We start from the raw sequence: 15,115 nt of genomic DNA, 5'->3' as shown, positions 1-15,115 counted from the left end.
CAGACCATTCTACAGGATCACTGCTTCAACAAGCACTTCATCTGGACCACTATCACCACACTAACTAGTGGGGTGTCAGGTTGTATTCTGACTCTGTCAGTAGTTTTTACTTTTGTACTATTTAATGCATATATTTAATTTTTCTCGTTTTTTTCCTATTAAATTGTCTTTCTGACTTGGAGTGTCTCACTGGTTTTGCTTTTAAAACCTCTACACAAGTTAAGTTCTTCTGGGGGATTTAAAACCTCTAAGGCAATGTTAGAATCTCATAATACATACATCACAGGGTGTACATAATTCTTCATTTTGAAGAAAAGGACCCTATAACTTCCAGAACTCCATCTGCTAACAGTCCACATATTTTACTGCATATAACTCAAAAAAGAACCTTCACCAGCCCTGGGCAGCTGGGCAAGCTCTGCTGCCAAGGGCTGTGTTGTGCTTTCCCCAGCATCCCAAGGCTTCTGGGATGGACATCAACAGGGCAGAGATTTCCCCTGCCTGGCTGATGAGCACATCTGAGAACAGATTCCACTGGGTGTTATCTAACCTGGATACAAGACCAGATATTTATGCTGTCTGGTTTAAGTTTTCATTATTATGCCATATTCTTGGTTGGTGATGACACAAAAAGTTGAAACAAGTTAATCTTTCAGGATCAAGCTTAACAACTTGACTTCTAAGCTAAAACATTTTTTTAGGCAACAGACCCTGACATGCAGAATATCCCAGACAGGAACGATGTGGAGGATCTTACCCTCCCTGCCATTTTTTAAAAACCATTTCTATCATTAATTACTAGGTGTTGACTCAGATATTCCTAATCTTGATCTAGTCCTGCTATCAGTTACATGGCCTGTTCTATATTCTATTTAATGAAGCTTTTTAAGGAAATTAGAGAACTCATGAATTTTTTAACCTACATTTATGACTTCCAGACTACATAAATCAGTGTATTTCCTAAAGCTTGATTTTAAAAGCTTTAGTCATGCTTTGTTCATTGAAGCTTATCAGGCTTAGTTTAGCAAAACTTAAGTTTCAGTGATTTTCTAATCACACTCTAACAACAGCAGCTCTCTGCAAAAGCTTAACTAGATGTTGGCTAAAATAGAAAATTCCACTGCTTATGATTAATACCATGCTTAGTATTAATTACAACAATTAATTGAAAAGTTAATTAAAGCCATTAATTAGAAACAACAATTAGGAATGTATATAATTTCCAACAAACAGACACTGCTCACAAATGATGCTATTTCTTACATTAAATTGTACCAAGTCAGACATCTCAGAATTCATTACAAAGCAATGCAACAAGTAATAGCTGAAAAGCCTAATTTTCCCCTGAAATAGTCTCAATGGAAAATATTTTTCAGCAGTTTATTAAATAGGTTTACCATTGAAACAACCCCATGCTGTCCAGTGAAAAAATGCTGCACCAACTTAGAAGAGTGAAAGCAAATGTAGAGTTTTGAGCAACAGAATCCTCCACAGGCACATTTTGCTACTGCTTTCACTCGAGTCCATTTGAAACAGGTTAATACTAAAGCAAAATAAGTCACTCAAACTGAAATCAGAGTGGGTTTGCACTGACTTAAATAAAACAGTGCTAGTCTGGGTATGAATGAAACCTGACTTATGTCTGTCTCTGCAACAATGCACCATGCAGATGGGCCTTCCCTTTCTTTGAGTATTTAAATGCAATTTAAACTTGATTTATGCTAATTTGGTTTAAATAATATGCAGAGTGGTTTAAAGACTGGCTAATAAATGGATCAAGATGGAGTTACAGAGAAAAAACAATCTTCACCTAATTAAATTAATTTTAAAATTTATTCAATGGATTCCACTTATATTGCTTTCATGGCACTAAGAAGCAAAGAGAAAACTTCCAACTGGTAGATGCTCAGTGAAAGAAATTGAGCTTATCTTTTTTTCTTTTTAAATTAGGAATAAAACCAGAGTGTTACAGAATGAAGACTCCAAAATATCCATAAAGGAGAATGTTTTGGAACAAATACCCTTTCCTAGCTTTCTTTCTTTCCTCTTCATCCTATTATTCCTTCTATTGGTACCTTTATTTTGCATTCCAAGGCAGTATTTTCCAGAGTTCCTTCAATGTTTCGAATAGTTTTTTCTTTTAAGGAAAGATTTAGAAGACTTTAGGACTTCAAATTACTTCTTTTGGTACTTTACTGTCTCTGTCTATTTCTGTCAGTAATGTCACTGTTCAAACTGATTAAATCCTGAACCATTATCCATTTTCAGAACATAATAATGGTATTATCAGCTGCTTTGCTGGGATGAAAAAACAAGCTGTCTGACAATCACATCATTAAACAAGCTAGAAAAACTGCAGGTTTCTTGGGTGCCTTCTTTGTGCTTTTTAAAGCACAGCCTAACACCACTTTTCTACAGGCCACAAGAACATCTGTGCAACAAAGATCTTCAGGCAACATTCAAGACACAAAAATCATGGACTCACAGCTCCAACTCCAGCTTATTATTGAAGCTGACAGTATCTTATTCATCAGCTTCCAAAACCTGGAAGAAAACACAATTCCTCTCTGGGCTATAGGTAAGCATATAAGCACATTGAAGAGTAGCCCAGCTGGCAGTGAAGTTTTGAAATTTTTGACGTTTTTGTTGACCTTGATACAAAACGTTTAATTTCAAATGACAAAGCCACACCAAAGACAGTTTTTCTAATCAACCTATGCTATAAAATTATTTATTTTTTTATTTTGGCAGTGCCAGTATTATTTGAGATGCCAGTATATATCCATATTCAGTGCAGAAAAAATACGAACAATCTTAAAATAACATCTTGCCAGTACCATGCCACACACTCCCCTTTGCAAAAAACCCTCATGTTTTTGCTAACTACATTTTAATATTGTAAGTGAAAGTCTCCAGAGCTTTAGAACCCTGATTACTAAAACCAGAGACTGATGCAGCAGCAATGCATTCCATCCCAGCTCTGTTCCCTGCAGAATGGCAGGTTTGATTCTCGGCTCAACAGACCTTTCTGCCTGCCACCAATTGCTCTCAGAAATCTGATTCTTCCTTTGCATACACTGGCTACCATACAAAACCCAAGTACTATTAAAATCCTGTTTCTTTTCCTGTCAAATAACTTGATTACTCCACTTCATTTCAATACTTGCTTGAGAAATCCAACTCTGGAAACATTAAGGCCTGGTCTAATGTTTACAAAATCTCATTTCAGCAAGTATTAACCAGAAAATGAAATGAAGACAAATAAAACTCATCCATGTATTTGGATTTTTTTGACTCTTATATACATAAAATCTGTGTAGCTAACGGGACTCCAGAGTACTGCCAAGAGGGAAACAAGACAGGAAGAACAGGTCAATACAAAAGAACTTGTTATATGCATTTTTCAGTATATCTTACCTTCCAGTGCATAATTATTACCTGCTAATGTGTATATCCAAACAAGGTGGCTAGAAAGAATAGCATCATTTTGCTGAAATTGCTTTCAACTGATGGATATTTTAATCTAATTGATTTAAGTTACATCCCAATCCTAAGGCATGAGTTGCCTTAAGCAAAGGACAGTCACTCATTTATAGCAAATTAAGGTACTCAGAGTAACACATCACAACTTCATAGAAAATTATTAGATATTTTTTAGATTATTGTAATTTAGACAAATGAGTAAACAGTCCACTGAATCACAGGGTAGAGAAAATGATTGGCAATTACATTACTTGAAAGAATGTTACCAGAACAAAATTGTTAAGTAGCACATTTCTAAAAAAGCGACATTTTACAAAAAGACAAAGGCATCCATTTTCCACCAAAATCTAGAGCTGCTGTCATCAACAACCCAACAAAAGCTACAGCTACCTAAAATGGAAATGAAAATGTAATGTATGGAAATATTCTCTTATAAAATCTCCTTAGGCTTCACATGTATTAATGTATTAGTTTGCAAACATTAAGATCAAAGGCAAAGCAACAAATACATCCTAAAAAGTTTTTAGTCAGATTTTTATTAACGATATACAAGTAGCAAGGCATAAAAAATTAATATGTTCAAGCCTTGAAATGTCAAGTGTAATGATCTCTAGCTCTGCTTACCTCCTTTGCTTTTTGTTTCAGTCTAGCTTGCTCTGGGTCTTCTTGCCTTGAGCGACTCTACATGTTTAAAAAAAATGGGGAAAAAAGGTTAACAGATGGTTTAAGAACCCCTCATCTGTTGCAGTAAGTTAAAAAATAGCAAATAAATAGGAACAGGATACAAGGTATCAAACATGGGACACTGAAATCGATAGAAGTGCAATTTCACGCCCATAAGCCTCACCCCAAAGACCATTAAATGTTCAGCTGTAAATGAGATGTAGACAAGATTTCAATTTAAAAAAAAACAACAACCAAACCAACCAACCAAAAAAACCCACAAAAAAGCAAAAAAACCCACCTCCAACCGACCAGCCGAAAAACAACAAAAACAAAACCACAAAACAAAACTCAACAAAAAAAATCCCCACCAACCCAAGCATGTTTTTCTCAATTTAAAAGTTTCCATGCAGGTTTAGATTTCAATTATTTAATACAAACAAATTCAAGCATCCAAGATCCAAGAGAAGTTACACCCTTGCCTTATCCAAACTTTTTAAGTCCTCACAGTCACGTAGTTTAAAATGTACTTATTTTGCAAATAGGCTTGTATTTAGCTCTTGGTAGAAAACATGAAGAAAACCATTGTAGAGTTGCCCTCATAAAAGGTAAATCTTTATAATAAAGATGTTACTATTTCATATGAGCTTACTTTGAGTACAGCATAGAAACACACTCTGTTAAGCCCATTCATGCACTACTAATAATATTAATTCTATCATTTTTAAAACAGGATTAATACTGCTAAATGACAATGTTTCTATTTTCCTTCAAAACCAGGAACAGCACTAAAAGCAGATCATTTAATTGCAATAATAACCTGCAACATTCCTTTAGACAGACTATTTAATAACCACACATTAAAAAACATTAAATTTCTATTTGTGCTCACTACACATTCTCAGACTGATGGAATTCAAAACTCAAGAGGCACATCATACACATATTATACTTTTATAAATGAGTCATAGGTCAGCATTCAGCAAATGTTGCATAAAAAGTTGCAAGAAGCTTCAATAAACTTGTGGCATCCAAGGAAAGCTGTTGTTCCTGATACCTGAGACATGCAGTAGCTCTACTTCAGTATTTCTTGGAGATTTCAAGTGATATAATTTACACAACTCATAAAGGAGTATTTGTGCCCTTGCCTATCTATTGCTCTACTTATTGCTGTGCAGACCTGAAACTTCAAAGAATATTAGTTTGCAAACTTACATATTCTCAGATTTTTTCTTTTTTGGTGTTTAACTTTTCCATATTATATTCTGGTCAGAATTCAAAAATCCACTAAGAAAACCGAAGGGAGATAGGTTTTAAGGGCTTGCACTTAAAATGCTTGTGTACAATTTTTGATACACCTGGAGAGTGTTTTGGCTTGATTTAGGACAGAATTCTGTACCCTTTCTCCTGTTAGCTTTGCAGGTTTGTGGATTAAGTGGGTTTGGTTGGGTTTTTTTGAACCTGAATTTTTTTTTCAGCTAATACAACACAGTGCTGAAAACACAGGGTGACATTAAACAATAATGGGATCTTTAGATGTGCTTAACTCTTCCACTGTGCACATCAGCTTCACCTCCAACTGCTCTACAAGTGCTTTTGTGTCTGTTGGCTTAAGAGGTTGTTGGACAGGCGCTAAGGAATGAAATTAAAATCTGAGATGGACAATGACCAAATCAGACTCTCCTGCTGCAGTTGTGCCTAGCACAGGCTGAGGCTCCTAACTGCTGTGGCCAGACAGAAAAAAAAACATAGATAATGTGACCTAGTTAATGTTCAATAGACAAAAAAATAAGTTTCATTAAATATGTGGGTCTGCCAGAGAGCTGGGTTTCTAATCAATGCAGAAACTACTAAGAACTTGATTATATTTATACCTATTAGGTTAAAAACCAAACTACCAAAACCCCAGGCAGTGAGCTGCTTCTCTAGGACATGGGCTCAGCTCAGTATTTATGAACCAAGCTGAACAAGGTCCTTGCTGTCATTTTGCAATAACAATTCAATCACTACAGCCTCAGTTTCTCCAGTAGGATGTATAGAAAAGCATATTTAGCCCTTTCATGGGTTTTGATGATAAATTTATAAATGTACAATGAACCTCTGTTGCCTTGTGAGTCTCACAGAAAAAGCAGCACAGAAACACAAAGTGTTGTTATACTACTGTATGAAGCTGAAAATTTGCCAAATGCAAAGTACAAGTTAAAAGCACATCAGCTTTAGGAGAAAGCAGAGTGTCCTGAGAGAATGCAGCTAAAACTTCTAATATTGTTACAAACTTTCTACAAGGAAATGATAGAATCCTGGAAAAGACACCAGATGTACATTGTGTTTGGGGACATGGTAAGAAAAATTGAAGCAGAAGATGCAAAGTAACATCAACAATTTCCTGTGCTCCAAAAGTGAAGGAAAAACTCTGCAAGTGCTACAGAATAAAGTAACACATTTAAAAGCTGGGTTTTTTTCTTTCTTCCCCAGAAACTGACCAAATAAGAGTAGATCTGGAGTTCAGGATAATCTCAACATGCACAAGCAAATAATCTGCTCAGTGTAAACCTCCAGCTTGTTCACAGTAAATATACAATAAAAATTATTGCAGAGGTGAAAACAGGTAAAAACTGAACAATATCAAATACAGGAATCTTGTTTCAAAATGAAGATCTAAAATATGAGGTGAAGCTAAATATATAACCCAGATTGAAGGTGAAGATAGAGGAACTTTTACATTTAGGACAACACAATGATTCTCTAGCTATTGCTTGAATCCATGCCAAAGAGCTTTTCCAAAGAATCCAGGCTAGTTCTTATTTCAAACAAGCAGAATTCCAACTTAACACTGGATGTATCACTACTGCTAAAAAAAATAAGGAAATTAACTCTCTTGTGTTCAGATAAACTTTAACAGATTTTTTTTAAAAGCAGATTTGTAAGACTAAAATGCTTTCTATGCCAGTAAGCTTCAGAAATAAAATCATCAGCATATGGAGGCTAAAATGTATTAAAGGACAAGTATAAACATCAACTATTTCGTTAATTCTTCACCTTATGATCTAATGTAAATTATAGAAGGCTTCAGCAATGCTCATGCAACACAGATTAAAGCAAATAGAAGCAAATGTAAATGTCAAGCTTAAGAGAGGTGCCTAAATAAGCTTTAGAAATGTCACTGGATTCCCTTTACACTCCATTCCACATGTGAACATCTCTCCCTTCCTCTGAAGAGCTGGCACAATTTTGCTGCTGCTCAGCTCTTGTAGTGCTTTGTCTACATGTCAACATCACCAAGCAGCACTTTAACCTTACTTTTGTCAAGCTACTGACTAATCATTCCTAGCTTTTTTTTAATACTTAGGATTAAAATTTTAATTTCTAAACTTTTTTCTTCCAGTTAATTCATATTTGGGTTTTTCTCTTCCCTTCTCCTTTCTCTCTAACATCCAAATTTTAATATGCAGCACTTTACCTGTTTTGTGAAACATGTTTTTCCAAAATCTTTTAATGCACTGACATCTCCTTCCTCTAAAGCTTTGCAAACACTCACTAATCAGAGAACTCACCAGACCAAACACTTTCAAGGATTTTATCACAATTCCTTTGCCTTCCCCCAAGCCTGTTCACCATGTCTAGGTCTGAAAATAAAGCAGGCTGCATTTCTGCAATGTATTTTCCTATTGATGAATAAACACCTTTAGAAGCAAGAAAGCTTCCCATAGTAATTTTAGAGAAACCCAGGACTGATCCTAAGCAGATAATACACTTTTAAATATATTAAATGCTGTCTCCTACTGAGAATGTATTCAGCAAACCAGGTTTATTAACATTTCTCCCAAACACCAGCTATTTTATTAGACCAGACAACCTGATATTTTAATTGTGAAGAACTAAAGTGCTTTGTGCTGGAGAGTTCTTTATCTGGAAACTGAAAACTGCATAGATCACATTAGGTCTATGGAAATATTTGACTTCCAAAGTATGAAAAGCAGCACATGTTAAATGTTTGTATTCAAAACAACAGAAATAAGGAGCTTCATTTACATGTTACCAAACTCCCTAATGTTCCAAACCTCAGCTCTTCCTCTGGCTTGTGTTAAGGCAGGAGGCCACAAAAAGAGACATCTAATTACACATGGAACCGTGTAGTTTTAAGGGTATTTCAGATTTCATAGAACTGTCTTAAATTAGAAAGCAATAGTGTTTTTAAAATTTTAAGGGCATTTATAATCCATGCCATACTTATAAACATGCACCAATTTTTTAAAAATGGAGCATATATGCAGAGGGACAAAGTACTTGTGCTCTGTTTCATTATAATAATAATTCAATACTTTGCTTGATTATTAACATCCAAGTTACACTGTTGCTGCATTTTTGATCCACTAAAAAAAGTAAGTTTTCTGTTTAGATTTGTAGGAATTTAAAGCCTCAGCTTTTTATTCCTGTTTTGGGAAATGTCTCACAGGGTCTCTCCTGCACTTAGCTACATGTGATCCCAGCCAAGGCACTTGCAGCTCTACTGCCCCTGGTCAATATATACACTATATACAATGCATCAATATATACATTTAATGCCTCAAACTCCTCATTTTTCGTTCAATAAAGTTAAGAGTCACAACTGCAGGTGCTGCACTATTGAGAGTCACTGCTGTGCCAACTGTTTCAATTTTAAACCTATTTTTCCCCATTGATGACATTAGAACTTCACCCACGGCTGTACCAGCTTATAACTTTCACTTTTAATTAAAGAAATTAAATTGGCAACATGAAACACTTTGCTTTTACATTAGCTTTGTTAATAAAAAGTGAAAGTTAAAAGCATCATAGCTGAGGGTAAAATGCTGCTCAGTGTTACGACCATGGTGAGGTGGAATGCTAAAGCACAGGTCTGAAAAATGATTTATATTAAAATCATTAAAACTGCAGGAAAAAAAACTCCTAAAAATTCAGAAAATTATCTCAACACAGTATTTCCCATTTTGCTCTGCTCTCATCAGGAGTGAGTTCCAAGTGCTCCTGCAGACAGGAGGCTGCCATGAATCACTGCTCTCAGAAGAGAGGGGAAGGATTAAATGGAATGACAGCTGGACTCACCTCAGACTCAGGGAGCCCCTCCAAGTTACCACAGTGCACGTGGGCAAGGAAAACTGCAGCACCAAATTTCAGTGATCTCTCCAATAAAAAGCCCTTCAGCCTACAGTACTACCCAATCATCCATAAATGCTCATTAACTCTACAAACAACTCTAAACATAATTTGCCATCACTTAAGTAAATTTTCTTTTCACAGAACACATCTTACTGCTGTGATGGTTGCATTTAAGATCCCAGAACTTGACAGACTGGTGCTACTAATACATAACACTCAAAATAACAGACTAATTGAATGCATATACTGGAAATTAAATTTCAACTATTCTTTTATAATAAAATACACAGGCATTCAGCCAGTTTGAGCAGATCAATTACCACACTAATTTTAATGTGATCCACTTTATCATAGACTATAACACAGAAGTATCATTCATTCATTTTCTGATAACCCCAAGCTGTAACTCTTTACTGTCACTACTCTCTCCAAAAAACAATTCAGAAATAAAAACAACAACAAATCAGCTACAACCTCCTATTCCTACTGCTGCCAGAAATATTCCATTATTAGCCCAGAACCAGAACTTCATTCAACTTGACACACACCACCTGCATTTTCTTACTGCTATGAAAGCAGTAAGAATACAGATTTACTACAATAAGACCAGTGCTTTGTTGGGTTTGGTTTGGGTTTGTTTTCTTGTTGGCTTGTTGAGTTTTTTTTAGAAAATCTGCACGAGACACACCATGTCAAATGTAAAGGTAAATTCCCCAAGTGATTTTAGTCTGGCTTTTGACCTTTCTGCTGCCTTAAGAGTCTCCTGATGCTGCCTGTACCATCCCCAAAGGCCCAGAGAGGATGTCTGGTTCTGCACACACCTGGTAACAACAGCCAGTGGCTCTTACTGGCAAAACAAACCAGGGCCAAGAGTTGACTCTCCCAAATATTTCCTTTACAGAGACTGTGTTCAATGTTTTCATACACAGGATGGTCCCTCTTTGTGCCATTTTTTTTCCCCTGTGATGCTCATGTGAGGAAGGAAACCCAAAATCAGTGACAAGCAAGGCAGCTCAGTCCCTCCTTTTGACACATCACATTTTCTGGGGCTGGAGACAGAGGAGGTGACTGGATCCCACAGTGTGGGGACCAAAATGCCTTTAAACACTTCTATAACAAAGAATAGTTACTAGAAAGGAAATTAGAGAAAAGCTTTGGGCCACACGCTCAAGGCTGGTATGGGAATGTTGTGGAACATTTTGGAATGATGTGGAACACTCTGAAACATTGTGGGAAAGTTTTGGAATGTTGTGGAATATGATGCAGGATCCCTGAGATGCAGGAGCCCATTCTTGCTACTGAAACAGCATAGCAGTAGTTTCAATTTTTAGATTTTTATTGTAAAATAAATTGTATGTTGCATTGCTACTATAGCATATCATGATTTTTCCTTTCCTGTCAAGTTTGTCTTCCCCCAAAATATCTCACTGGAATGAGAACATCACTCTCAATGATTCTCACCTTGTAGTACAAAGTTCTTATTGATCAAGTATTTCCAGGCATGGGATATAAGACTTTCTAAAATTCTATCATTTAACAAGTTAAATAATATTGCTATTTCATTTCAGACACTCATGTAGCACCACAGCTAATTTTAACTTCAGTGACTTTTCTTAGAATGTCAAAAATTACGTTTTTTTTAAACTTGACTTTGTTTTCCTTCTACCTTCTCATCTGGTTTGATCTCTCCTTCTCCCAAAAACATTTCCTGAAGCAAAACCAAGTCCATCTGAGTGCTTACAAATTTTGCAATCATTTCCTACTGTAACAACTGAAATTACAGTTAAAGATCAACCAGAACACTTGTGTCAAATATTTTCCTTTCTCCTCCTAAAGAAGCCCACCTACCATACAAAACAATAAAAACATGCAAACCTGACACTTTCTTTGACCACAATTTACCTTTTTTTTATTTACATTTTTTACCCCTTACTAAACTGTAATGCTAAATTTCCAGATCAGTTTCAAGGCTTCCCAAAGACTCAAGCTGCCTCCCCTCTGATTTCAACATATTCTTTCATTTTTCATTATCTTCTCCATTGATTATCCTGTTACTAAGTAGATTATTTAACACCATCTGCTTCAATGCTCAAAACATTTCCTTCCCTATCTTACTCAAAACCTGGACTTTGGCTGTTAACAAGGCTCCAAAGCGCAAATAATTAAAAAATATTTTTTCCCTGTGCAAGTTCAACCTTTTTATGCTCTTCCATATGAGACAGTAGGTGAGGTACCACCAGCAGGAAGTTTGGAAACTTTGATTTAAATGGTTCTGCTGAGTAACCTTAAAAGCACTGTTGAACAATAACCTGTCAAAACACATCCAAGATAAAAGATCATGCTGTCTCTAAAAGGCACATTAATGAGTTGCAGTTATAAATAAGTATGAATTTTAGATTTAACCATAGATTTAAGCATCTGTAGAAGGAAAACAGAAATTTCATTTTAAACCTTGAAGTTCTTTATATTTTAAAGGCAGCACTGTCAAGGTGACAAGGGTGCTGTGACTGGGGGAACAATGCCTTTGCATGGTGGGTGTTTGAGTCTCAGCCAGTTTAAGCATCTCCTCCTTTGCAGACACAAATATCACAACAGAGAAGTGGGTACTGACAGGCATCACTTCATAGGCAGCTGGGGCAGATTTTAATTGTGTTCACTTCATTACTGTGTCATTACAATGACTGCATCCTTCCCACAAGGGCTGAGATCTCCTCAGACAACAAGGCATGTCATAAAAAAAAACAACACAGAAAACCCAAAATCCTGGGTAAGGAGTTAGCACACAGGAATCCAGAATAAACACCTCAACAAATATCACTATTCATACATAGCTGCTTTTGCATTTGAGCAGCACCAGAGAATCTAAGGAAATAATGTAAAATCTATTATTCAGAATAAAAAATTGCAATCTGACCATATTTTGCCAAACCATGTCCTACATAAGCCTTGCAATAGGTCACCCATCCATCAGAACAGACTGGGGAGCACCAGCTAAACAAAGCAAGCTCAGCTCCAAACTGGCATTTACCCTTCAATCACAACATTGCACAAGCACCTTCCAAGGGATCCACAGTGTTTTCTACTTCTCTAAACACTAATACTGATAAATCAGCACTGCTGATGGCTGCTCTGTGCTTTGGTTTTGGATTTTTAACACCTTCATTTATTTTTCACCTTCATATATTTTTATAGTATACTATGTATTTCTTCCAATGGAAGATGAAGTATGCATTCAATAATTTCATTAAGGCTTTTTTTTTCAAATAAATTAGGGGATTTTTTAACCTTTTTGGTTTTTTGGTTTTTTGGGTTTTTTGATTGGTTTTTTTTTGTGGAAGTCTTTAATTTGCTCTTCCTGTATATTATAGGAATCAAACTTGATGATTGTGTATTTATTTCCTAAACTTAGACTCTTCACAGGACTTTATATTATCCAAGACTGAAACAACAACAAAAAGCCCTATCGAAAACACAGAATATCAATTCATGAAGGAATTCAGATTGGAAGGAACACCAGGAGTTTCTCTAACTCAATCTCAGACCAGCCTGCATAAGACTTTGTGCAGTCAGTTTCTGAACTGAGGACTATAAGCTACTGGAATTTTCTCAATGTCTGTTTAAAAAATGACCAATGTAACTAACAAGCAGCAGGATGCACAGAAAATGATTCACTAAGATGTAGTCACTGAATGGAGAAAACAGGATAAAAAATAAATAAGCATTTCTTTATTTTTATAAATAAGAATTAAGAATGAAAACAGCAAATATGTTTTCATCAAAACATTTAAAGAGCATCTATGTTGTGCAAAAATTTGTGGAATATTTAATAATGTTAATAATTATATATTAGGAGTACAAACAGGAGGGATTAAAGTAGCCTAATTGAAAAATAGATTTCTAAATAAGCAAGGCTTGGTTTTTTAGGTTTTTTTAAATCTTTCAATTTGTGAATATTAATGGCATAAAATCAAGAGGCTGTGTTACAACTGAACATAGAGTTGTTCTGTATAATCTCTTCAGAATATATAATAAATAACTCAATGAAGATTCAAATACAATTAAAAATGGGATAACTAAGGGTTAAACTTATTTGCAGTTAGATATGATATATATGATTAAATTTACAGTTACAAGCAGGAGACTCTATCTATGTGCTCTTGATTTCTTGCTTACATGATTTTGTTCTACTGCACCTGTGAACACTCAGCCTCTGGAATTAAAGTTACAAAGGAACAAGTCCAGGCATGAATCAATCAAATACTTCAGTTATAGAGAACACATTTAAATGAGAATAAACAAACGAACAAAACTGCTTAAAAACAAAGTCTAAAAACCTAAGAAATAAAAAACCTATAAAAAAATTCATCAGAATCTACTGAATTTGTTTAAAGACCAGAAGCACAGGCTATGATTCTCCAGCAGCACAGAAACCTTTGGCATCTAATAAATTTCAAAGGCAATGTAAAAATAATTTCACATAATTATTTTGAAAGTGTTATCCACTGTCTCCTGTATTTTCAAGAACCCATCAAATTTGGAGCAGTATGTTGGAAAAGACAGAGGCATCCCAGGCAGGTGGGTCTGGAGTCAGCACAGGGCACAACCTGACTCAGGAGCTCAAGCTGTGCTGTCACACCAACGGTGCCTTTCACTGTAAGAAACTACATGTGCTCATGAAACACACCACAAACTATTGTTTGAAGCCTATGGATTGTTAAGTAGTAACAAAGACAGTAAAAGTGGTACCTTGGCAGCCTTCAGCAAAATCTCCCTCTCTTGTTCATCCTTCCTTTGCTTTTCCAAACGCTCCAACTGCTCAAAGAACTTGAGCTGTGATCGGACATCTGTGGCTTGTTCATACCATTCATCATCCTGCAAAACAGGGACAGGCCTCACAAAACAGGCACTTCATCAACACCATGCATTCAAGGACTGTAGGTGTTACATTAAAACCTTTTAAAAAGAAAATTATTTTTTTTTAGGCTCAGGGGAATGAAGCCAGCCTATGGTTAACAACGCAGCAAAACTCTAATAATTTAATTAACATCTAAGCACAAGGATTGTCTTTTTAAATTTAAAATTGTATCAGCACCAGATACATGAAAGAGTTAATAAAAGTTGAAACTGACTTAATGACAGAAAACAGCTAAAATGCTTAACTTTATTACTGAATAATCCCAGCTAGAGTTTATAACCAGGCTCAAAACCTATAATTCCTGCATTTGTGGTAATCTTGAACTAGTAACAGACTTCCCCAGGATGCAGTATTATAAAAGCATTAAAACCTCAGTTGAAAATAGGCCTCCAACTCCAGTTAAAACAGAAGCTGATGAAAACTTAGAGCATGCAAGTTTTCCTAGAACACAGTAACCAGGAGAGTTTATGGCATGAGCCATATGCAGAAAACTCAGGATGTCAGTCAGAAAAATCAGTTATCCACATTACTTTCATCCCATTTATCTACTTAATGTTCTCCTTTCTGACTACCATGCTATGAAATCAAAGAATAACATTAACCAAGAAAAATACAGAATGCAATGACAGTGATACATTTCAATCAGAGACAATACTATTTTTTCCTAAGGATCTTCTAAGACATTGTTTTAAATGCTTCTTTGGCTTAACATGGACTAAGCAAACTGTTTTCTTCTCTGACACCATCCTAGAGAGAAGGAGGGAGGGATTTAATACTTCTGAAGATTATAAAGAATACTGAAAAGAAACAAGGATATTTTACATGTAATCCAATGTAGTAGAATATATCCATCAATTGCAATGAAAGATCTAAGTGTAGGTATTAATCAGGAAGAGTGGCCTTTATTTTTTAATC

At 35.6% G+C, this 15,115-nt stretch overlaps 1 protein-coding gene across 1 annotated transcript in view; it reads right to left on the bottom strand.

Moving 5' to 3' along the window:
• Positions 1-15,115, bottom strand: part of LOC306807159 (transcription initiation factor TFIID subunit 4-like) — a 143,984-nt gene that overhangs the window by 65,575 nt on the left and 63,294 nt on the right. The window contains exons 12-13 of the mRNA XM_079316472.1: positions 14,032-14,157; positions 4,108-4,164 (exon numbers count right to left, since the gene is read on the bottom strand). Of these exons, the coding sequence (XP_079172598.1) occupies positions 4,108-4,164; positions 14,032-14,157 (183 nt within the window). The remainder of the gene's footprint in view (positions 1-4,107; positions 4,165-14,031; positions 14,158-15,115) is intronic.

The sequence above is a fragment of the Erithacus rubecula genome, assembly GCF_903797595.1.
Source record: "Erithacus rubecula genome assembly, chromosome: 12".
Taxonomy (NCBI): Eukaryota; Metazoa; Chordata; class Aves; order Passeriformes; family Muscicapidae; genus Erithacus; species Erithacus rubecula.
This window is presented reverse-complemented; position numbering and strand designations above follow the sequence as displayed.